This window comes from Thunnus albacares, chromosome 4, assembly GCF_914725855.1.
Source record: "Thunnus albacares chromosome 4, fThuAlb1.1, whole genome shotgun sequence".
In the NCBI taxonomy this organism is placed as follows: domain Eukaryota; kingdom Metazoa; phylum Chordata; class Actinopteri; order Scombriformes; family Scombridae; genus Thunnus; species Thunnus albacares.
The window spans coordinates 8,537,714-8,561,124 of record NC_058109.1 but is presented as its reverse complement, the minus strand read 5'-3'; the positions used below and the strand labels follow the sequence as shown (position 1 = coordinate 8,561,124).

The following is a 23,411-nucleotide window of genomic DNA, read 5'->3' as shown; positions in this document are numbered from 1 at the left end:
TCACTTCAGCACTTTTCATTCACCAGCATCAAGACACATTTAATACAAAGACGGAACTTCCGGTTATTCATTTCACAATAAAGAAACACTGAATGTGAGCAAACAGTGAAGCTTTTCTGAGTCAGGAGAGGATGCAGACTGTTTAAATTCAGACAATTGTTTGGTTTTTTTAACCACTTTGGCAAAGCTGTTTTTTATACAGAGAAATGTTCCTAATAATCTAATCCTTTCATACCAAAGAAGGCAGACACATTATTACACAAATATCACACCTCCAACAACAAAATAAACTACAGCCTCCAAAATGACCATAAAGTTGACATTGTAACTTTCATGAAGGTAGGATTTACTGCAGGACTGCCTTTGTTTTAGCTAGATTCATCTAACAAACAAGACACAAACTGAAAGTTATCTTCATGTTCAAATAAACAATCTCATTTCACTTTATTTTACAGCACAAAGTGACATTGAAGCTTCTCAAATCAACTGTAATGAGGCAAACAAGTCCACAGTGAAAATCACAAGTCTCATTACTTTGACTCCAGCTGTGGCACCAACAGTGACACAGAAATATACTATATGATGTGATGTATGGAGGACCAAACCTGACTAATGCAAAAAAAAAAGAATGAATGAATAGTATAGCCAAATAAATGGAGAAATAAATGACAAAAAATAAATTAATGGATTAACAAAATACATCTATCCTGAACCCTGAAGCAACAATGACCTTTTCATATTTATTATTTTTATTTCATTATTAATATATTTATTTCTCTGTTCATTTGACCATTTTGTTTATTCATTCATTCATTTATTCATTTATGTCTAACAGGTTTGGTCCTCTGAAGCTGTGACTGGCTGCTGCTGCTGCTGCTGCTGTTTGTCCAGAAGTTCAACGAGAGAATCAGATGCAGCTGTTTCACCAGGAAGCTCTGACAACAAAATGTCTTCTCAGTGTTTATTAAAATAAAAAAATAAACCTGATATTCTTTAACTTTCTCCTGATGTCTGGTCTTCTTCTTCCCTCCTTCAGACTGTTAAAATCAGTCAAAATGACACCAAGAAGAAGGAAATAATCTGTCAGCTCCTGATTCTGAAGTCCAGACCAGTAAGTCCAAACTGAAACACAGAGACTTCACTTCCCATAATCCTCAGCTCCTGTGGGAGGATTTCAGCTTCCTGCGGGCATCTTTGTGTTTCTTGCGGTACTCCTGTGGAAACAGACATGAATCCCTGAATCAGTTCACATCTTCACTCAGTCTGAGGTTTAGATTACATTTGATCTACAGTAATGTAAACTTCTGTTGACACGTACAAAAAAAGACTTTTGTAGCTGGATTATTTGCAAATGTATGAGTAAAGTTGAGACATTTCTCTAATCGTGCATGTGTATTTAAGATTTGTGAATGTGTGCAAATAATCTGTAAATGTGCATAAGATTCAGAAGGGAAGAATCAGCAAAAATGTCCTCAGAAAACTAAATGTAAATGTTATTAACTGGGGACACATGGTGAGACTGTTTTTGATAATGTTCATGTGAAAAGTTCACGTACCTGTCTGAGCGCGCTCCTCATTTCCTCCCACTGCTCCCTCTGCTCCTCCAGCTGAGAGGAACGACAGAACAACCTCGGACCCTCTGATGGAGGAAAGAGAAGGTTTAGACCACAAAGTAACAGTACAACATTTCAGGAAATCCTCTTGTTCTCTGAAATGTTGGTTTCACCAGCTAAGACAGGAGCTAAGATAGTTAACAAACATATGGCTGCTTATTTTCTATATTTTTCCTATTGTCAACTAATCTCATGTTCAGAGCCAAACCAAAAATGAATTGATCCTACTAACAAGTACTGTTTGTATTCAAAACCTGATATATCATATTCCTCTGTGTAGTAAAACTGCTAAAAACATGTCAGTAAAGCACACCATTGCACTGGGTGACATGTTCTTTTGCCCCAAAGGGTTTTGAGTACGTTCGCTTGTTTAGAAAAAACAAAGATTAATAACAGCGATCAACAGACGACACTGAGCATGAGCAAGAACACTTTTCTGTTTACAGTGTGTCACTAGCTTGTTGTGCTACATATCACAAACTCCTGACTTTGTACTAAAGTTATGTACAGTGTTATGGCTCTACACACAAGATTTGTTGACAATAATAAAAATATAGAAAATCGCCAGCCATATCCTTTAAGAAAGAGAGAGAGGACTGGGATCGTAACTGTGGCTAGGAGAGAAGTAATATCTGGGTTTTTTTTTTATATTCTCTACACTCACACACTCCATCCTACCTGTCAATCTGCTGTCTTCAGGGTAGAAGAAGAAGAGGAGCTCTTTCTTCGAGGGAGTCTCCTCTCTGTGAACAGTTAACACAGACATTCACACATTCAGATGACAGGTCTACAGGTGAGCGTTAAGGCTTCAGTATACTTCAAACATTCATTCATTCATCTTTTATTTTCACAGGGTGGTCTCTCTGTAGGATGCACTCGACATACTGCGTCCTACAAGTGTTTTAACTTCTTGAAACAGACAATCCGACATTGACGCCTACTTTATGCAGTGATTGGCCAAATTTTGTTTGAAATTCTTCAGACAACTACATCTTTCATTTTTCGTGTGAACATCCGAATGCAACACTGTGAATACCTTTGAGGGGAGAAATCTTGACGGTTTTCATCTTGCCTTCTAGTGTGGACATTTGGAGCAGGTAGAAACTAAAGCTCAAATGATTAGTCGATAAAACTGATTAGTTGATCGACGGGAAATTAACCACCGAATATTCACTGGTCCTAGCTTCTCAAATGTCAGGATTTGCTGCTTTTCTTTGTCATAAATGACACTTAATTGAATATATTTGGATATATTGTTGGATAAAACAAGGAATTTGATGACATCCATCTTGAGTTCTGGTTCATTTTCTTATTTTTCGGATAAAACAAGTAATCAATAAAATAATCAACAGACTAATGAAAACAGTTGTTAGTTGCAGCTCTTGTAGAAACTCTTTGACTCAAGACACGGTTGACAACATGTCAAAAGCACAGAGGATCAACACTTGATTTTTCTCACTCTGTGGTTTTAGCAACAGTGCTGATTTTCTCCTCATGTTCCTCCTCCTCCTCCTCCTCTTCCTCCTCCGAGCTGCTGTCTTGTAAACGTGGGTCTTGTTGCCATGACACCTTTGGAGCTTGGATGCTCTCCACCTTGTACTCTGCTGCTGCTGGAGAAAGACAGAAAGATTTAAAACTGGGAACAAATCTTCCCTCTGAGATAGTCTGAGGTAATTATCTCCTACCTGTCTCTGTACTTCCTGTCTCTGTGTCGTCTCCAAAGAAGGAGAATTTAAACCCAGACGACTCCTCTGTCTTTGCGCTGGTATCTGCTGAGAGGAGAGATGACAGAGGGATCTGCTCTTCTTCCTTCCCTCCTTGGTCCACTTCTTCCTCTTCCTCCTCTTGGTCCCAGCTCGTCTTCTCTTCTCCTCCAGCGACGTCATCCTTCGTCTGACCGAACAGGGCCTTCAGGTCTCCGGACACGTCGTAGAAAATCTCCTTAGAAACGTCAGGGAGCTTCTGAGCCTCTTCCCTCTTCTTCCTCCTGGCCGACTTGCTGTGAAGACAACAGATCACATGATAGATTTACTGATGTGCAGGTAGAGAGAGTAAGGTGGATATGATTTAGTTTGAGTACATGTTGACTGGATTTTAGTGAGTTTCTATCCTACTAACAAGTATTGTCTGTGCACAAAGTCATATATTTCTTATTCCTCTGTGACGTAGACCTCCATTGTTGTCTAAAAACTAACAACAACACATAAATGAGTCACACATTTACATTAGGCGACACGCTCCTTCTTTACCAGGAACACACACACACACACTAGTTTATTTTGAATCAATCCCACATACATCTGCTGCTGCTGGAAATACTCACTAGAGCATCAAATGTGTATTAATCCACTGCTGAAAATAGTCCCCAACAAATACACTGTTTCCTCCTGTTTGAGCAATATTTGCTTAAAACTACAGTGCCCAGCTTTTTAGGAAATTACTGAACCTTTTTTTTTTAAGAGGTCATATTATGCCCCTTTCCCAGTTTAATATTTTCATTTTTGTGGTCTATTTACAAATATTTGCATGTTTTTATAGTCAAAAAGCACCTAATTACAGCTGTATGAGCCATATATGAAGCCCCTCCGTCTCGCTCAGCCTGAAACGGGCTGTTTTGTTTCTGCTCAATGCTGCTCTCTTCTGATTGGCTGACTGTTTTCTGAGTGACGCACGCCCAGGCCAACCACAGGTAACGGACTGTAGCACACAGAGCGCAGAGGAGAGGAAGTAGAAACTAGCGCAACCATAAATGACAGCAAAACGCAGTAGAGACTCTCACACTGAGCTGAAATGAAACGAGTGCACATTAATTAGGTAAATAACATAAATAAACTTGGTCCCGTGGGTTTTGGGAGGAATAAACGCTGAGCGTATAATTGTAACATCACAACCTTACAGAAGTCCAAACGGCTCGTTTAAAGGTGCAGTTTCTGAATACGGGCTGTTTGCATTTCTCCGTGGACAGAGCGTTTTGATATTTTCACAGTATTTGTTAAGCACATAGACCTACTTTATAATAAAAAAAAGAAATGGAAATCTCCCTTTCTCCAATATATCCCCTTTAAAAATGAGACTATGTATTTGTCGGCCATTTTTGAAGTTTTACATCTTCAGTAAGCCCTGCGGCAGACAGACAGGGTAAGGAAGGTTTTCAGTCTTATTCATGGGATTTGTTATTTTTATTTTTTATTATTATCTATTTGACAATAATAAAAATATAGAATGTCAGCTTTATCACTGTGAATCGATCAACAATGGCTGATATTCTGTCTATCTGCTTCATAAGGTCGGTATTGATGCTGATACAGATCGGATCATTACTAGTTTCTGTGTTCGTACCTCTCCTTCTTGGTTTCGTCTGTTTTGGTCTCAAACGCAGCGTGTTCCTCTCTGCTGGGGTCGTAATGGAGCGCTGAGACGTCTCTGCAAACACACACATTATCACATTTTAATTTATTGATTTCTTCCCTTTTAATATCACATGTTGAAATACTGTGGTCCAGACTGTGTGTGTGTGAGGCTGACCTGAAGGTCTTGGCTTTGACGGTTGTCTTGCTGCTGCAGGTTTGTTGGCTGCTGCCGAGGACGCTCTGCAAGATGGACAGGTTCTTCTTCCTCTCCTCCTCAAGAGCCTCGTCCTCCTCGGTCACGCTCGTCTTCCTCTCTGAATCAACAACAGTCGTTTTATTTATTCACCAGGAAGTGATGCTCACAGGTTTCACTTCAGTTTCACTTACTGTTTGTTGTTGTGCTGTATGTTTTTTGTCGGGGACTACAGATGCAAATTAGCTTCAAGCTAACTCTGGTGCAGTGCATCTTTAATGTTTCAAACTGCACACTCTCCCATTCAATAAATAAATAAATCAACATGATCAACAGCAGCTCACATTTCAGTAACATTATGTTTCTGTCAGCTAACTTCAGCGTTTCTCGGAAGGTAAAAAGCAACATATTTATGAACTATAATTCATCTACAATTTGTATTATAAACATACCAGACCATTTCATCATCACCATCTTGACCTGCTTTTCTACAGACCATGACTAGAGCGAACACACACACACACACACACACACACACACACACACACACACACACACACAGAGAGCCTCACCTGACTCCTCCTCTTTGTCCTCATCCTCCTCCAGGAATCGAGAATCCATCCGGAAACGGTCGTCTGTCCCGAAGCGAGACTGCAGCTCCATCAGCTGGACAATACACAAACAAACAAACATCAGAGGCAGGCTTCAATCACAACAATTACAGCGATCAATAATACTTTCAATGTACATATGAGCATGTCAGTAAAGTGAACGTATCCTTTATTATGTAATTGTAACAGTTAGCAAACGGTGCCGCACGGCGTGAACTCTTCTCACCTTCTGTCCTGCTCGACCTTCAAACTGAGGCCTGATGTCAAACCTGCTGTCATCCTCCTCTTCATCGCCATCCTCCTCATCCTCACTGTTGCCGAACAGCTGAGGGCCCGACGGCTTCAGACGCACCTGATACACACACACACACACACACACACACACACACACACACACACACACACACAAACAGTTAATTAACAGCAGATTCAGGGTTTGATTTCTTGTCACTTTTATAAGAAGAGAAAACTGTTGTGAGGTCGCTTTGATCAGTTAAAATCTTCTGTCTCTTCATGGCTAAATATTCACTTTAATAATAAATAAATATAGATATTTATATAACTTCTCAGGCAGATTCTGAGTGAACTAAATATCATCTGATGTAGTTTTCTCTCAGATCTGTAATTCTTCACTCACCTTCTCTTTTGTTGGGCCGTTCTCATTGGCTGCTGCCTCATCATCTGTAGACTCGTCCTCTGATTGGCTGTCCTGGAACAGGGTCTTCTTTGACGTTGTGACCTCTGAGGGTGTCTGCTGCTTATCTTCATCATCATCTTCATCATCATCATCATCATCATCATCGTCAGAGCCAAAAACGATGTGTTTCCCTGCTCCTGCTGCTGGAGTGTCCTAATGGAGATTAATATTGTTATCAATGTTATAATTATTATTGGTTTAGTTTAATCCTTTCATAAAACAATGAACTGCCAGTCTTAACAAGGTCGGCAGGAGAGGAATTTTCCAACATGACGATGATCCCAAACACACTGCAAACATCACACAAGAGTTTTTAAAAGAAAAAAAAGTGGAAACTATAAACTGGCCGAGTATGTCCCCTGACCTGAATCCAGTAGAACACTTTTAGAGTATTTTAAAGAGGAAAGTAGAGCAACAAACCCCCTCCAGCAAAGAGCAGCTGAAAAGAATCATCTATGAAGAATGGCAGAACAATATTGAAAAATAAAAGAATGAAGGGTGGACTGACTTTTGTTGCTGTTTGTTCTTGAACATGGACTTTTCATTATAGTTTAATTAGTGAAACATTCTGTTTTTCGGGTGAATTTGCTTAATTCTTCTTGGGTTTTGTTTAAGAACAACAGGATTTGTAATTAACATTTTCGTGATACTGACCATGAGTCAGTTTTGTTACATATTGTATATCTTAACACACGTCTAGAAGGATTCTTTAAAGTAGAAAATTATAATAAAAAGGTAAAAATAAAAATATAATACAGAAATAGAATTTGACAATTCTTGATTTCAATTTTGAATTAATGTGGAGCATTAAGCAGCTAAAGAGCTGGATATTTTTCTCAGAAGTTAGTGGAGACCAAAAATGTGAACATTGGATTTACATCCATCATGTCGACACACAACTTGACTCCAGATGAGTGATAATCTTGCTCCTCATCTGCTGGATGTGTAAATAGGCAACTGATTTCTAACAAGTTTGTCATTTCAAACTTAAAAGCTGATGATAATGTCAATGTGACAAAAGGAAGAGTTTAACCCGTCGTCTAACCCAGAGCTGATCAATCACTGAAAACTTAATTCATCAGTTTTGTTTCCTACATTTCATTAAACTGTTTACAACGTCAGAATTACATCAGTTTAGTTATAATATAGATTTTTAATTGATCGATTTTTAAATTTCTTATGATTAAAAATTGTAAAAGTCTAAAATGATTTTGTTGGAACAATCCAAACCCAGAACTCAACCTAAACCCTTTAGGCCAAATATGAAACCTTAAACAGTCTTTTGAGAACTGGACAAACTGGGGAAAATGGTCTGACGGTCTGATCTGATCCTCACACACACTCTGAACCCACCAGGTTGGCCAGAGCTCCCTGGATGAGCTTCTTGTGTTCTTCAGCTTCTTTCTGTCTCTGCTGGACGGCAGCGAGCCTCCTCATGTTGGCCTTCCTCTGCCGCTCCTCTTCCTCCTTAGCCCCTAACACCACCCGAGGAGGAGCAGGCACTTTCTCCTCTTCATCCTCCTCCTCATCCTCCTCCTCGCTGGAAGAGGACTCGCTGTCAGCAGCAGGGGGAGGTGCTGCTTTCACAGCATCTTTAGCAGAAGGAATCTCTTGCTCGTCCTCGTCTTCCTCACTGGAGGAGCTGGAGGATGAAGGTGAAGCCTTTGCTGCAGCTTTAGCTGTAAGAACGCTCTGAGAGGCTTTTATCTTCTCCTCCTCTTCCTCATCCTCATCATCCTCCTCCTCCTCATCATCACTGCTAGAGGAGGAGCCAGTTTCAGCTTTCTCAGCATTTACTGGAACTTTAGTTGGAGCCTTTTTTAAAACTTTTGGAGTACCCATGCTCTTCACCAGCTCCTCCCTTTTCTCCTCTTCCTCCTCCTCCTCCTCCTCGTCTTCCTCACTGCTCTGTGACATCATCTTATCCGTTTCTGTGTGTTTCTGTCCGCTCAGAGTTCTGCTGGTTTTGCTGTCTGTTGCTTTGTGATTCAGCTGAGAAGCTTCAGAGTCCAGCTTCTGTTTTTTGACCGCACTTCCCTCCTCTTCCTCCTCTTTCTGTCTCTTCTGACACTCATCTGTTTCTGATCCCTCATTCAGCGCTCTCGTCCCCTGGAAGGCGGGCAGCAGCGTCGCCGTGACGTCTTTTCTTTTCTTCTTTTTCTTCTTCCGTTCGTCTTCGCTGCTGTCCTCCTCCATGATGGCAGCGAGGATTTCTTCCGGCATGGTGCCTTTCTTGGGAGCAGGTCGTTCAGCGGGGTCGGACGTGAGGTTAGTTTCTTGTGCGCTGAGCATGCTGGGAGATGTAGTGTCAGAGGTTTCCTGGGAAGCTTCAGCGAGCTTCTGTAGATCAGCCAGGGAGATCTCCAGACGGGTCACATTAGAAAACATGGCTTCATAATCTAAATCTGAATCTGAATCTGCTGATTCTAACTCCTCATCATCTTCATCATCATCTGATTCATCATCATCCTCCTCATCACTATCTGATTCTGAGGAAGGGGGTTTTACAACAGGGAGGACTGTCATCTTCTTACTTTGGTTCTCAGAGCTGCTGCCTTGTTTCCCAGAATCCTCTCTGTGCTGTGAGGAGGAAGGTTTTCTGGAGGGGAGGTGTTCTTCAGCATCTGATGAATCGTACTTTTCCTCCTCTTCCTCTTGCTCACCAGCTTTATTTTTCTTCTTCGTCTTTCTCTTCCTGTCTGTGTTGTTTCCTGAGATGTCTTCTGCAGCGAGTTGAGTAAGTTTCTCCTGCGGTGGAGGTTTCCTGGAAGCGAATAATTCATCCGTGTCGGCGGAATCGTAGTCTTCCTCGTCTTTATCATCTGGCCTACCTGGAAACCCAAAGAAAAAGGTGTTCTTGCATATTGTGTTTAAAGAAATTACAGAGTCATTGGCTGTATCCTGAACTTCAGGTGCTAAACTCACAAACCATCCATATTTATAATCTTAATAATAATAATAATAATAATAATAATAATAATAATAATAATAATAATAATAATAATATAACATTTCCTTTAATTCTTTAAGAAAGTTTTGTTTTCTTATACCACGATCTAAATTTGTTCTATTATCTTCTTATTTTATTTTCATTATATGGTATTGAGTGGAAAGGAAACACAAGCACAGAAGTGTTTCCTCTCCACTCAACTACGTAAAACAACTTCAAACAAAATGGAGGAAAAGTTGATCTTCACCATCAACGGCGTCTCAATTCTCTACGATAAAACTTTAACAAGCTACTGGGACTTAAAGAAGTAAGATGATACACAGAAATAAAGTGCCTGGAGATGAAAACATATCTGTTACCTTTCTGCTGCTGACCGGAGAGTCCAGACTTCACCAAGTAATCATGTCCGACCACTTCTAGGTTATCCTCCTCCGCTTCCTGCCACAGTGCACCATGGGAGCTCTGCTGAACCGCCACCAGCCTGCGGATTTCCTCGTCTGAATCGTCGTCACTGTCAGCTACGAGTGCCCCTCTCCTCTGAGCCAGTCTGTGGTAGGTTGGTAGTTCAAATCCGTTGGTGACCCGATGAGCCTCGGTGTTGTTGACAGATTCAATCTTCTCGAATCTGAGAGGAACACAGAGGAGACTGATGAGAGCAGAATAACACCATGTAGATACCAGAGGTGGGATCAAAATGTAAATCTTAATACTCTGAGAATCCTGAAAAGCACTTGAAAATTTGGAATTCCCAAAACCAGCAGAAATTACAGAAACCATTAGGAACATTAGGCAATCCAATAAACGAGAAGAAACCCGAGAACTCCAGAAGGAAAATGAAAAGTCGGACCTTTGAGAATCCTCGAAAAAAAAACTTGAAAAATATGTAATCCTAGAAAAGAGCAGGACTTCTTAAAAGCTCAGTGCAAAGTTTTGGGATTTCCAAGATCCAGTAGGATGTTCAAAAAACATCAACGAAACCAGTTAATACTTTTGGGAATTCTAACCTTAAAACAAACTTTTGAGGATCCCAGGAACCAACAGAAATCCTTAGATATCCCTAGAAATTCTAGATACGACTGGGAACATTTGGGAATCTCAGAAACTGGTAGGGAACCTTTGAGAATCCCGGAAAATATGGAATCCCAAAAACCATCAGGGATGTTAGAAACCAGAAACAATCTGGGAGGTTTGGGTGTTACAGAAACCAACAGGAACCTTTTAGAATTGCAGAAACAAACCAGTGGAACCTTTATGTCAGACTGTAGAAAACAAAACACTGTTACCCGATTCTGCCGACAGCATTACGGGAGATGACCACGTCTGTCCGACTCTTCTTGGGTCTCGGTGGCTGATATGGGGGGAACTCGCCCCGCCTCTTCTTGCTGATGTCATCATCTCCTCCCGGTACCTCCCAGGTGAGCTGGGCGACAGGTGTGGGCTCGTCCTCGGTGGGCGGATTCAGCCTGCGGATGTTGTGGCTGTACTTGGACGGGTCGTACTTCAGGGTTCGAGCTTTGCTGCCTTTCCGACAACTGAGCTGCAGGACGGGGAGGACTCGTCCGAATTTACTGACCACCCAGTCCTGAAACCAGAGAGGAAGACAGTCAACACCTTCATCACCACACATGGTGCTGTGCAGCAAATAAAGACGATTCAACAGACATTATGGCGCCCCCTTCAGGCTAATCAATAAACAATGTTGAAATTTGTGATGTTCAAATTTAACCAATGATTACTTATTATTGGTCAAGATTTAAAAGTCAACTTTGTGTTAAATTTCTATGTGATTACATCATTTTTTAAATTATTCTCTACATTTAGGTAAAAAAGTGAAAATTCTGGTTAAAATTCTGTAATCTATATTATGTGTTTCTTTGAGCCCATTTATCTTACAAACATAAAAACCAGTATTGCTCAGGCTCTACTGGATCTGAAGTCCACACCGAACCAAGACGCTTCCCATCACACACATAAATGCACACAGACGTCCTGATAGAAACAGGAAGCAGTAGATGACTGGACCTTATGTCCTGGTATTTCGGTTCCCGGCACCGCAGCCTTCATGGTGAAGTCGTGTACACCAGCTTTGCTCAGGGAGTCCAGCATCTTCTGTCTCTTGTCCTCAGCTGCGGGCTGCTGGAGACGCTGTTCTTCCGCCTCCTGCCGCTCCTCAGCAAGTCTGAAGACACAAACACAAACTCATCACACACTGGGATCAGGAAGAAGCTATTAGCATTAGATTATCAGCAGGTGGTTTAATGAGGTGGAATATTTTTCACTTAATAAATGGAGCTCTCTGCGCTGTTCTTTTCCCTCAATAATCACTGGAATCTGTTTGAATGTTAAGAATCAGGGACAAGCTACATCTGGAAAACTACACATCTGTTTTGAAAACAGATGCACAGATGCTTACAGCTTACTTACACACCTGCAATCATTTTGTATGCTAATACAGAGGTTTAACAGTCTAAACAGTCTGCTACTCAGACTCTTTATACCAGTATGCAAAAATCACAGACAGAAGTGAATTGGCAACTATTCTAACAATCTATTAATTGTTTGAATCATTTTATAAACAAAAACATCAACCATTCGCTGGTTGCAGCTTTCCCAATATGAGGATTTACTGCTTTTCTTTGTTTTCTATCATTGTAAACTGAACATCTGCAGGTTTTAGATTGTTGTTTAAATGTCTCACCAAAGACACTTAAAGACATTACCTTGGACTCTTTTCTGACACTTAACTGTCAAAACAGTTTATCAAGAAAATAACTGGTAGATTAATATATATTATTATATATTATAATAATAATTGCTTGCAACCCTAATTAAAATGAAGTCGATTGTTTGGGAATCATCTTCCTCTTGCTTCATAGACATTTTTGTGTCAATACTGGACTGTCCGGTGAAGTGAACGTGTCTGTACCTGTGCAGGAAACTCTCCTTGGCTGTTTCAATCTGCAGAGTTCCTCCTTTCCATTTCGATTTGTTCAGCACCGTCATACCTGCAGAAGAAGAACACTGATCTCATACTGATGATACAACACAAGCTCTGAGTCCTGTATCACAAAGTGAGATTAGTGGGTTATCAAGCTACAGGATCTTTGGGTTTAACTCAGATGCTCTATTATCACAAACTGGCTTACTTTTAACAGTTTTTTACACTTTACAGTCAAAATGGTTTATTAGTTAATAGAGAAAATTGGTAGATTAATAGATAATGAAAATAATGATTAGTTGCAGCTAATCAAAATGATTTGTAATCAAATCACCATGGTGATTCATAACTTATGCTGCATGGCTAACCTGCTCCGGAGGAGAGGATCAGATCAGAAATCAATAATTTTCGAGAGCCAGAATTGTGCAGTGATTTGCCTGATTCAAGATATTGACACTTCTGTGAAACTGATCTTTGATGTTTTTTCTCCTGTTTAATTAAAACATGACTTGAAGGTTTAATGACATGGCTCTTATAACAGCTGAGGTGTTAGTTAGTCTGAAAGAACATCACAGAACACATAAAGCTGTTGAGTTGACGCAGGATTTCCTGCAGCAGCTCTGTTCACTTACATTTCTTCAGGTCTGCGTCTGAAATGTTGATGTTAATGTAGCCGAATGTTTTGTAAGGAACCCCTGCAGGAGAACAGCAACAGTCAGAACACATGCAGGTCGCTGAGGAATCTCTGAACGACAAAATATGATTTACACAACAATCATACAATGAAACATAAAAACCTTTATGTTTATTGAAGGATGATAATGATGATTTTGTATGATTATCACATTAACTACAAAATGCATGTAATTAAAATCCACACTGAACGTTTTTCGAAATCATACTCAGTTTTTAAATAGATCTCTGGAGTCTGGAGTGTGCTAGTTGAACAATTTCAATATGGTTGCTTATAATTAATCAAATAAATGGACACATTGAAAAAAAACTTTTATGAAGAAAATGGTTAAATTTGCATTTAAATGATGCATTCATAAATTTAAAGTTTAACAAATTGCCAATAATTTGCTAGTTATGAAAGATTACAGTCTAACACTGTAAATGTCTATAATTCCAGGTCCACTCTTGCCAGTCTATGAAACTAGATTTAAAACAAACAAGAAGAAAAATTACTTAAAAATATACAGTGAATGTGATTTCTTGCATTAATAAACTTGCTGTTCAGCAGCTGATTCTTAAATATCAGGTAGAGCAAGTCCTTGAATGCAACAAAAGGAGAATTTTAAGAACAGTCTCACAAAGCATTGACAGAAAATCTAGTGGCAACTGTGGTGGATTATATCTCAATCAGGTTTTAGAAGGTTCTCAGAATACATAAAACATGAAATATAGCATAAAAAGAATCAGAATTAAATGGAATTTAAAAATTAAATACTGTTATTATTATCATCATGACTGTCAGAGTGTCCTCACCTTCATCGTCCTTCCTGGTCCGGAGCTCCACATCTTCCACAACTCCAAACTTTCCAAATCGATCCTTCAGATCCTTCTGGGTGATCGAGTGGCTCAACCCGCCGACGTACAGTCGCCGCATTGCTCCGTATCCACGACAACACTGTCACTGCAGGGACAAGACACACCATGGTCAGCTATCTAAATGCTGATCAATCCACTTATCAATCCATCAATAGACCATAGATGGGAACTGACATCGTTGACTGTTTCAGTGTCAGTACTTTATACAATTACACACATTATATACATAAGTATAGACCTGCAACGATTAGCTGATTAATCAATTAGTTGTCAACTATTAGATTAATTGACAACTATTTTAATAATCGATTAATCGTTTTTCAAAAAAAAAAGTTTAAATCTCAGATTACAGCTTTCAAATATGAATATTTTCTGGTTTCTTTATTTCTGTCATTTTGTAGACAAAACAACTAATTGATTAATGAAAATAATCATTAGTTGCAGTCCTACATAAATATTTATCATTAGATTATATCATTAGATTATTATTATTATTATGCAAACAAACTTCCTGTACAGATACAAAACCAGTTTCTCTTTTCCGTTTGTACTGGAATGACAGTGATATTATTTATATGCTCCAACTTGTACATTTCAGTCACTCACTAGATAAAATTCTGAGATTCATAACTGGTGACAGCTTTAAGAATCATCACTAAGACTTGTACAGAAGTGTGGGGTGCCCCTCTCTGTCAGCTACAAGGCACCTGGACTTTTTACTTTACATTTGTAAAGTCCTTTTAAGTGTAAATTCAACATTATGGTCATTTTGGAGGCTCGTGGTGCAGTTCTCTTGTAGTGTGCTATATTGAGAGCTGTTTCCAATATTTAGTCTAGTCGTCGATATATATATGGTGAACAAATACTCCTATAAAACATTTCAAACCAAAACTGAACATTATATCTTTCAGGAAGGTAGGACTAGGAGCAGAGCTGTTACACATGTAGGTGGACCTAATGAACTACAATAGTTTCACCAGGAAAAGTAAATATGAAGGGTCACATGATCTCAGCCAAAGTCCCTAGATGGACAGACTGCACTTAGAGAAAAAATAAAGAGAAAAAGTCAGGAAAACATAACAGGACATGATGTTTTGTCGATTAGAGCACTTAAACGTCTCCATCCAGCTCAGCCTGAAGCACTTCACTGAATCTTTGGAGGAATTAAAACAGCGACACAAACAATCTAAATTAACTACTGCCTCTACGTAAATTCACGTATAACTGAGCTGATAGAGTTATCGCGATCGAGTCATCAGTTTACTTTAATATCGACAGAAAAACCAACAAATGTTTACCTCACATGTACCCAGCTGGTGTTACCGTTAATTTTGTCCGGGGGCTGCACTCCTGCACAGTTTTCCTTCCGCACTTGTTTCCGCAAAAACCGAAGCGTTCCGCTGTGGTTTATTTAACAGGAGATTCAGCTTTATCAAAATGCAAATAAAGTCAGAAGCAAATGACGGTACGTCAAGCTATCCGATATTTCACTTGTGACGGTTAATCAATGAAGGAGTTATATTTTTTCCACTCAATTAGCTCAAAATCGTAATGATCACACGCAATCGCCGACGCTATAGATATAGCCATCTATAGCGGGGGCTCTCACAATTTCCAACTCTGACAGCTCTTTTGTTTAATGTCTGTTGGCGTTGATAAAGCGCTAACATGTATTTTTTAAAGTATATATATCTATAAATATTTACTATATTTATATCTACCGAGAGACACTTAACTTTACTTTTCTTCACTATGAGGCAGTTTCCCCCCTCCGACTCAGGGAAAGTGGTAGAGTCCAGAGGGCGCGAGGCTCCAAACTGTTTTGGTTGTCAGGGTGAAGAAACGTCAGCTAGTTATATCAGGTGAGGAAAAGCGTTTCATTTACAATAAAACAGAATAACACTCGTTGATATATATTTGTGTGTGTGTGTGTGTGTGTGTGTGTGTGTGTGTGTGTGTGTGTGTGTGTGTGTGTGTGTGTGTGTGGATTTAGTACTTTAAAAACGGAAATGAATACGATTAGTTAACTTCAGACATGACAGTGTCTAACTTTTGTCATTTGCCAAAAAGCATCGTCGTCATCTAAGTTAACGTTAGCTAACTGGATAGAATTTCCTACTTCTGTGAGTAAAAGAAACGTAATGCAAGTAAACCCTTTTGATAGTATTTATATTAGCCCTACTTAATTGGAAAAACGGCCTCTATAAGATTGAAGACTAATATCAAAACCTTTTCAATGCTGAATGGTCTCACACTCACTTTATCGTTTTCATTCCGTTAGTATCCATATGTATCTTTGGTGGATTTTCGGTATCTTCTTTTCTGACAACACAGCTTATTATTGCTTTTCAGTACTAAACAATCAAGTCTCACGTAGCATCCTCTCATTTCCTGCATGAGTTACATTATTTATACTCTTTTGTGACAGTTGTCTTATTGTCCTGTTTATGTTGTTTGCACTGTATTTATCGATGTAACAGTGTTTTTTGTGCTGCCTTGTTCACCAGATCTCTATAGAAAGTTATAAATGCTTATTTTGTTGAGTCAGTTGGTGTTTGTCCATCAGGATGGAGGAGAACATGAGCGTGGAGAACACTGAAGAAGTGAAGGTGCTGGAGGCTCAGATCAAGCGTCTCCAGGCTGAAGTTGCAGTATTGCAGCACCAACAGCAGGAAAACCACAAAGACATGACGATACAGTTCAGGGACAAATGCAAGGATGCACTGTGAGTTTCATTTTTATTGTTAATTTTTAAATCTCCCTCAGACCCCAGTTTTCAACCTGTAGTATTTTCCCACAATCCTAAAATGTGTTTTTACACTTAAACTTACTTCTTAGAACACCCAGGTGGTGTAGTGGTGTGTGGGAAAGCAAAAAGTTGTAAACAGAAGTGCAGAACTGTTGTGACAGTAAATTAATAGTCTCTTGTCCATCTCCATAGGTCGTATATATGCGGAAAGAGACAAAAAGGATTGAAGGAGGAGGTGCTGTCCAAGCTGAAAGAGGAGGTGGAGGAGCTGGAGGAGGATCTGCAGCGACAGATGCAGATGAATGGCATCAGTCTGAACAGTTGCACCACAAAGACTCTGCAAAGCAGTACGAGCACAGCTTTCACTGTTTTCTGACATTTTATAGATTAAATGATTAATCATTGAATCAGGAAAATAACCAGCAGATTAATCAATCTAAATAATCTTTAGTTGCAGCCCTAACTCTTTATATATATTGTATATTGTTCACATTATTTACCCATATCATTGCAGTTTATTACCTTGTTCCCGTTCTTAAAAAAACATTTTGTAATTTGAAAGGTACCCTCTGTAGTTTATGACCATGAGTAGCACTATGGAGCAGTGTTTTGATGAGTGTAAATCTGCTTCACAAATATTTTATGAGGAGGGAAATGCATTTATAATGTGGGATCTCAAGGATAAACACTGTGAGTTTTGGTGAGAAACTTTGAATGTAAACACAACTTTGTTTACAAGAAAACTCCAAAGGGCTCCTTTTAATTGGTCCTCACACTGATGTAATAATGTTCTAACACTGGTGTGATGTGTGTGTCTACTAGGTGGCAGTAAGCTGGTCCAGCAGCTCTGTGTGTCAGGTCACTGCTCTGAGCTGGTCTTCCAGGTGGAGTTTCAGCTCTCTGAGGTCAAGGTGAGTCTTTAGGGGATCTGTTGAAGAGACAGACGGCCTCTGATTCAAACCACACTTTGGCCACCATTCCTGTTGGTTGATCAAGATGCTCCCTCTGTCACCTCTTACTTTTGCACTGTCCTGACAAGTGGAGTTGGATGATTGGAGCTTTTACCCTTTCTGAATGTATTGAAGTTTTTGGTATTTAACATACTGATATACAGTTCATGCAGCTCCTCTTTTGATTTCTTTGTGTCCTTTTCAACAACTTTTATCTCCATGTCCATCTCCTTGTACCCATCCAATATGAATTAAGCAAAGCATCGGATGTTTTTCCGCTCTTTGTGTGTTATGTCCACTGTTCCAGTAACTGGGCAAGTATAATCATAATTAGAGCCCAATATTATTGGCCAACATTGCCTTATCACTGATATATAAGTATCAGCACATATGTCAGTCAATAACTTTTAAACATCAACATCAGTATCAGCCTAAAACGTCCTGCATCAGTCAGGTTCTACTCATGATATCCATTACCTAGATGTACCTGGAATAGATGGTCAGATCCAATTTGGTCTGCATGCCAGAGACCTGGTTGGATCAAAGCTCATCAAACAAGACTCCAGCCAAACCCTCAATCTGATATTTTTCACAGTATTAATGGAAAAAGTCAATTAAACTCAACAGCTGTATAGAAGAGCTCTGTACAGGACTATTGTTGGATTTGGATTGAAAGGACATTTAAGCATTCAAACACTCGTGTCCTTTGCTTACAGACAATTTATTGTCCAAGCTTTTGGTGAAACAGAGATTGATGGTCTGGATTGTTTTCATTTACTGTACTCTAAATTAGATTTGGGATTTATACTCAACAAATTCACAGAGAGATGGGGAGAGAGATTGCTGAAAATGGTTTTGCTAATCTGGTAACAAGTAACACACCTTTATGGACTGAAGACGTCATAGAACAGGTGCTAGTGCTTAGTCCAGCCATCAGAGGGCGACAGAGGACCACGTTCAGTGGTTCATTGATGAGGCATCAAGTGTACAGTTTAGAGTTTAGCTGATCTTCAGACCTCAGCAGCAGCTGTTAGACACACAAAACACTTCAGAGCAAAGAAAAATCACAGTCAGGTCATAAATGTCATGCAGACAGACATATTGGACCAAACTACCTCAGAGGAAACAGTGTCAGTTGAAGTTATGTCCGTGCTGGTGGCAACAGTAGCCTCTCAGGTTAGGATTTCATTAAGTATTTTATGGTCACTCCCACTTATGCTAGATCTTTAAAAATTAGACAATTTAAATATCACCTTTCATTGTTCATTCACAAGAAATATATTAAAACTCTCCTCCAAGTAGAGGTCTGTGTTATTTAACAGTATTTAATTCCACTGCTGACATGATGCCTGAGTTTCAGTAGCAATAGTCAATTGTCTGATCAAAGAATACGTCTGTCAAGGTTATGAATATGACCAGACAACTTTCAGTACTTGTTTTTGTTACATAGTACTGTGGACACATTTCCGTCTATACCAAAAAAGTATTGAGGTTTAATACTCATCTTGAGGTGCTACATCAAGGCCTGTTAGAAGCACAGTTTGGACTGTCACAGTTAAAGAAAAATTATGATTGACCCTCGACATCAGCCAATGTTGTACATGTAAAGTCACCGGTAAATGTAATTTTATTGTAGTGAGATTCTGTATTATTGTGATCTATAAACCTGCTCCATGTAGGTCCAACAGTCTTCTGGTTTTCATTCTCACTGGACCAACCAACAGAACAGCTGGTTTCAGTGAATCACTCCTCCTTTCTGGCTCATGAAATGTCATTGAAATTGCATATTTCCTCTTAAGTTGATACTTGTTTTGATAAAGACATTAATTATTTGGTTGTGTACTTTGGACACAGAATCATCTTGTAAACACGCACTCTCGTCCCCCCCTTTAATATAGTTTTGATTAATATTTTATTTTGAAACATAATGTGGGCCAGTACAGCTTCCAGTAACATTAAAATGTTTTGTTAGTGTTGTAACCCAATGAAATCAATCATATGTGAGTTATGGCTCCCTAGATATGAAACACCAGCAGCAGGTCTGGATTTCTTGTCTCTTCCTGCTCACTCTACTGTCTTTTCTTTTCATTCTCTTTTGCCCCGATCACATTCAAAATGTAGATAAACGTTTGGAGGCAACAACTGAAGATGACTTTTAAAACTTGCTTTAGCGCTGACTCAAACTCACTGGGGGCTTGCATGGCTTGAAATATTGGCCAGTGAACAATACAGAGTTGTGATGAATGATAAAGAATCAAGCTTGTTTACTATCAAATTAGTCATGTTTATGAAATCAAGTTAGACTCCAAGAGGTCATTCAAAGATCAATTATACTTTGCTAAGCCACAATTTCGATCATTTGGACTCCACTACCAATGGAACAACATTAAAATCAGAAGCCCCACACATGACATAAGTGAGCTGTAAGTCTCCAGCAGCATGAAATTCTCTCAATCTAATGCAGACCTAAAGCAGATTGACACATAGTCTGAAATGAAATTTATGATGTATAGTGATGGTGTGTTTTGTCCTGCAGGAAGGTCAGAGATCTGAGAGGACAATCAGCAGTCTCAACGTGGTGATGGATGCCAGCGACCTGCAGAACTTCAGCAGCTTCCTTTCTGAGTAAGAACTCACACTGCTGGTTTATGTTAAATTCCTCCCTATGGAGTTCTGCCACATCATCATCAATTATCCTTCTGTCTTTGAGGTGTCACATGTATCTGAAATGAACAACAATAGCAAATGTTTGAATGATCAACCTACAGGTGATAGGTGATTTCTTAGGCTTAAAATTGACCTTAAAGGGGATCTATTATGCTTCTCCTTATTTTCAGTCATACATATAATGTTACGATGTTGGATGTTCATATTAAACAAGGCCAAAGTATCAAATAATGTAAGGTAAACATATTTAGAAGTAATACCTGTGAGCGAAAAGCACCGGCTCCAGACCGCTCTGAATGCTCGATTTTTTCTACTTTCAGCCCGAGCTGACGTTGGCTTGGGACGAATTTTCTTATGAGAGTAGGAAAAAAGTGTTGCACACTCTGGCTGCATATGCTTTTCTCTTTTTATGTAGATGATATTTCGGCCCTTAGGCCTTCTTCCAGATCAACAATAAGAATTATTGTTATTATTATTGATCTCTTAAAGATCAACAATAAGGATTATTGTTGAAAAAGGCCTAAGGGTCGAAACGTCATCTAAATAAAAAGAGAAAAGCATACAGAGCCAGAGTGTGCAACACTTTTTTCCTACTTTCAAGTCAACTTCCAGTTATTATTATTGATCTCTTCAAGATCAACAATAAGGATTATTGTTGAAGAAGGCCTGAGGGTCGAAACACCATCTAAATAAAAAGAGAAAAGCATATGGAGCCAGAGTGTGCAATAATTTTTTCCTACTCTCAAGTCTACTTCCAGTGATAAGCACCTCACTACAACCCTTGGTTTGCGTGACTTTTCCATTATGGATTTCTTTATATGGTCATCTGCTTCACGCACAGCATGCAAGTTCACTGCTCCGCTCCGCTAACATTATGGTGTTTTCCATTGTTTTGGGGGTAGTCACTCCGAGCCATGACTTGGGCTGAGCTGACACACTGTGAATGTTTTTCCATTACACAGCAGGACAAAGTAAAATAAGTAGTTTACGTGTTGGAGGTGTGCTGGTCATCTGCAGCTCTTCATCAAACATTATCATTACTGTTTCTGCTTGTACTGTTGCTCCCTGCATTATTTCTAACTGATCCGCTGAACAAAGAGCTCCAAATATGTCCATATGTTGTTGTGTTGACCAGTTTTTAGCACCGCTAACGAGGCTCCACTAATTCGGTGAGGAACATGTTTGATTTCCTTTAAATACTTCACAATAGAAGCCTCCCATTATTTAACCATTTAAACGTTTTAGTTTGAAGCAGTAAATCAGGAAATGTTGGGTTTGCATCAGCGGTAACTTAACACAACTCTGATACGGTTGCCAGAGGGACTGCATAAAGGGCCAGTGTAAGATAAATAAGTTTTTGAACTGTGAATCATGCAAAGCTACTGGAGTCGCAGAATAAAAATATAGGGCTGGAAATGAGCATAGTAGATCCCCTTTAATGATGATTGATTACTTGTTATAGTCAACATTAATAAATCAAAAGAAAGGAATAGTCTAGTTCAGTAGAGCTCATTTTTTAATAAGTCAATCAATCAAAAATCTGAACCAGTTTAATAACCTGCACCCTCAGCCTCCAGTACACACAAAAGGGAACACTGATATTTGTCTTCAGTTCAATGAAATTGTCCAACACACAGCACTGACAATTATGTGATGTCATTGGCACATTGAAAGTGATAAGTAAATAATAAACAGAGTGATTACAGACTATGAAAGGTGATTCTGTAGTTTGTTGTCTGGTAGTGTAATATTGCACTGAAGTGATTGATGACACAACCCTGCAGTCATGACCACCTCTGCTTCAAACACAAGACACCTCAAGACAACACTGTTCCTATTGGCTGAACAGAGGAATTTGCAAGTCAAAGTTGATCACAGATGAACCTCCAAGCTGGAGATCACACCAAAACAGAAAATGCAGTATTGAAATTGTTAGTTATATGGGCTTCTGTTTGTTGTGAATGACAAGTAAATAAGAGAGAGTGAGACCTTGATGTAGAGATAGTGTATCTGATAAAACATGGGACACACATAATATTGCCAGTGTTTCCCCTATAATAGTATAGGCCCGGCGGGCCGCCAGGCCAACAAGAACCCCCGCCAGGCCAAAAAAAACTTTTTTAATGCCAAAAATAATGCCAAATGCCCATCCATTCCAAAATCAATAGCGTTCAGGAGCCTCTGTGCAGCGCTGTTCCAAAATGTGAAACTCTTGATAGCGTTGCTCCTTTTAAGGAATACGGCAGTGCATAAAATGTGGCGTAGCAAGTGAGTGAGTGGTTGAGTGAAAGAGCGAGCGGCAGAAAAGTGACGGTGAATGCGAGCGGAGCAGAGGAAAAGGTTAGCGATAAGTTGTCAGTCTGGCAGTAAATGTACGGTACAGGCTACAGTGTGTCAGTTAAAAAAATGCTGCAGCTTGTCAAGACCAAGAAAAGTCACATTTGTGTCCTCAACTGCTGGAAAAGTGAAGGGGGTTAGCTCCAAAGTTAGCAACAATGGGTTAGCCTAACCTGAAAACGCTGAACAGAGAAATAGAGAATGGAGAAATGTGTAGCTGCTTAGTACCCCTCCATCCCCCAAACGCTGTATGGCCAAAAGTATGTGGAAAGTAGCAGCAGATTGCCTATGGTTTTGAATCACAAGTTCAACTATTACATATGGCTGTAACGTTGAGGTGTTCACATGGGCTTACATGGGTGTATTGTCACATTGATCAGCAGCCAGATGAATAGTCTGTTAAACCAAATTTAATCATATTTTAAAATCAGATTTAGGCTGACTTTCAAAGACTTACTTGGTGTATTATCACTGTTGAGTATGGACTGAATCCCAGTGGCCGGTCTGTCTGCTCAGTCCTACAAATGAACCATTAGATAATATTACTGCCAGGATCAAGCTTTTTGTTTAGTTGAATTCAAGTGTTTATTAAAGTGGAGGATTTCCAATTGTAAACGTCTTTCATCCAGCTGAACCTCCTCACATACATCCACTTGTTCTTTCTCTGTCTGCTCTTTACAAACAAATACCAGGCCTCTCTCACTGCAGACAGTTTCACTTGTCAAACACAGCTGTAACTCATTACATTCGTAATGGCTGCATTCCATTTAGGTGTGCTGGCTTACTGGCAACATACCTGTAAATG

General features: G+C 39.4%; 2 protein-coding genes and 1 long non-coding RNA gene across 7 annotated transcripts in view; 1 reads left to right on the top strand and 2 right to left on the bottom strand.

Moving 5' to 3' along the window:
- LOC122981255 overlaps positions 1 to 23,411 on the bottom strand; it is a 571,779-nt gene that overhangs the window by 223,774 nt on the left and 324,594 nt on the right. The window lies entirely within an intron of this gene.
- On the bottom strand, positions 414 to 15,355 carry nol8 (nucleolar protein 8). Of its 4 annotated transcripts, none has more exons than XM_044349888.1 (18): positions 15,202 to 15,355; positions 13,841 to 13,988; positions 12,985 to 13,047; positions 12,341 to 12,419; positions 11,437 to 11,593; positions 10,698 to 10,996; positions 9,774 to 10,039; positions 7,818 to 9,295; positions 6,405 to 6,617; positions 5,994 to 6,119; positions 5,729 to 5,822; positions 5,139 to 5,277; positions 4,953 to 5,036; positions 3,299 to 3,612; positions 3,073 to 3,226; positions 2,292 to 2,356; positions 1,557 to 1,639; positions 414 to 1,214 (listed from the first exon to the last, which is right to left on the bottom strand). In XM_044349888.1, the coding sequence occupies exons 2-18, from the start codon at positions 13,959 to 13,961 to the stop codon at positions 1,155 to 1,157; spliced, it is 3,795 nt and encodes a 1,264-aa protein (XP_044205823.1). In that variant the 5' UTR covers positions 13,962 to 13,988; positions 15,202 to 15,355; the 3' UTR covers positions 414 to 1,154. The 4 variants fall into 4 exon arrangements, with proteins under 4 accessions (XP_044205823.1, XP_044205822.1, XP_044205824.1 ...); XM_044349887.1 differs by having other exon boundaries at positions 13,841 to 13,982; XM_044349889.1 differs by having other exon boundaries at positions 3,073 to 3,223; positions 13,841 to 13,982.
- LOC122981249 (centromere protein P) overlaps positions 15,641 to 23,411 on the top strand; it is a 115,740-nt gene continuing 107,969 nt past the window's right edge. Inside the window, exons 1-5 of one of the 2 annotated variants that reach the window (XM_044349907.1) lie at positions 15,641 to 15,765; positions 16,470 to 16,628; positions 16,845 to 16,999; positions 17,475 to 17,563; positions 20,139 to 20,227. In XM_044349907.1, the coding sequence (XP_044205842.1) occupies positions 15,656 to 15,765; positions 16,470 to 16,628; positions 16,845 to 16,999; positions 17,475 to 17,563; positions 20,139 to 20,227 (602 nt within the window). In that variant the 5' untranslated portion in view covers positions 15,641 to 15,655. Of the gene's footprint in view, positions 15,766 to 16,451; positions 16,629 to 16,844; positions 17,000 to 17,474; positions 17,564 to 20,138; positions 20,228 to 23,411 lie in introns of both variants that reach the window. The other variant, XM_044349906.1, reaches the window with a different exon arrangement.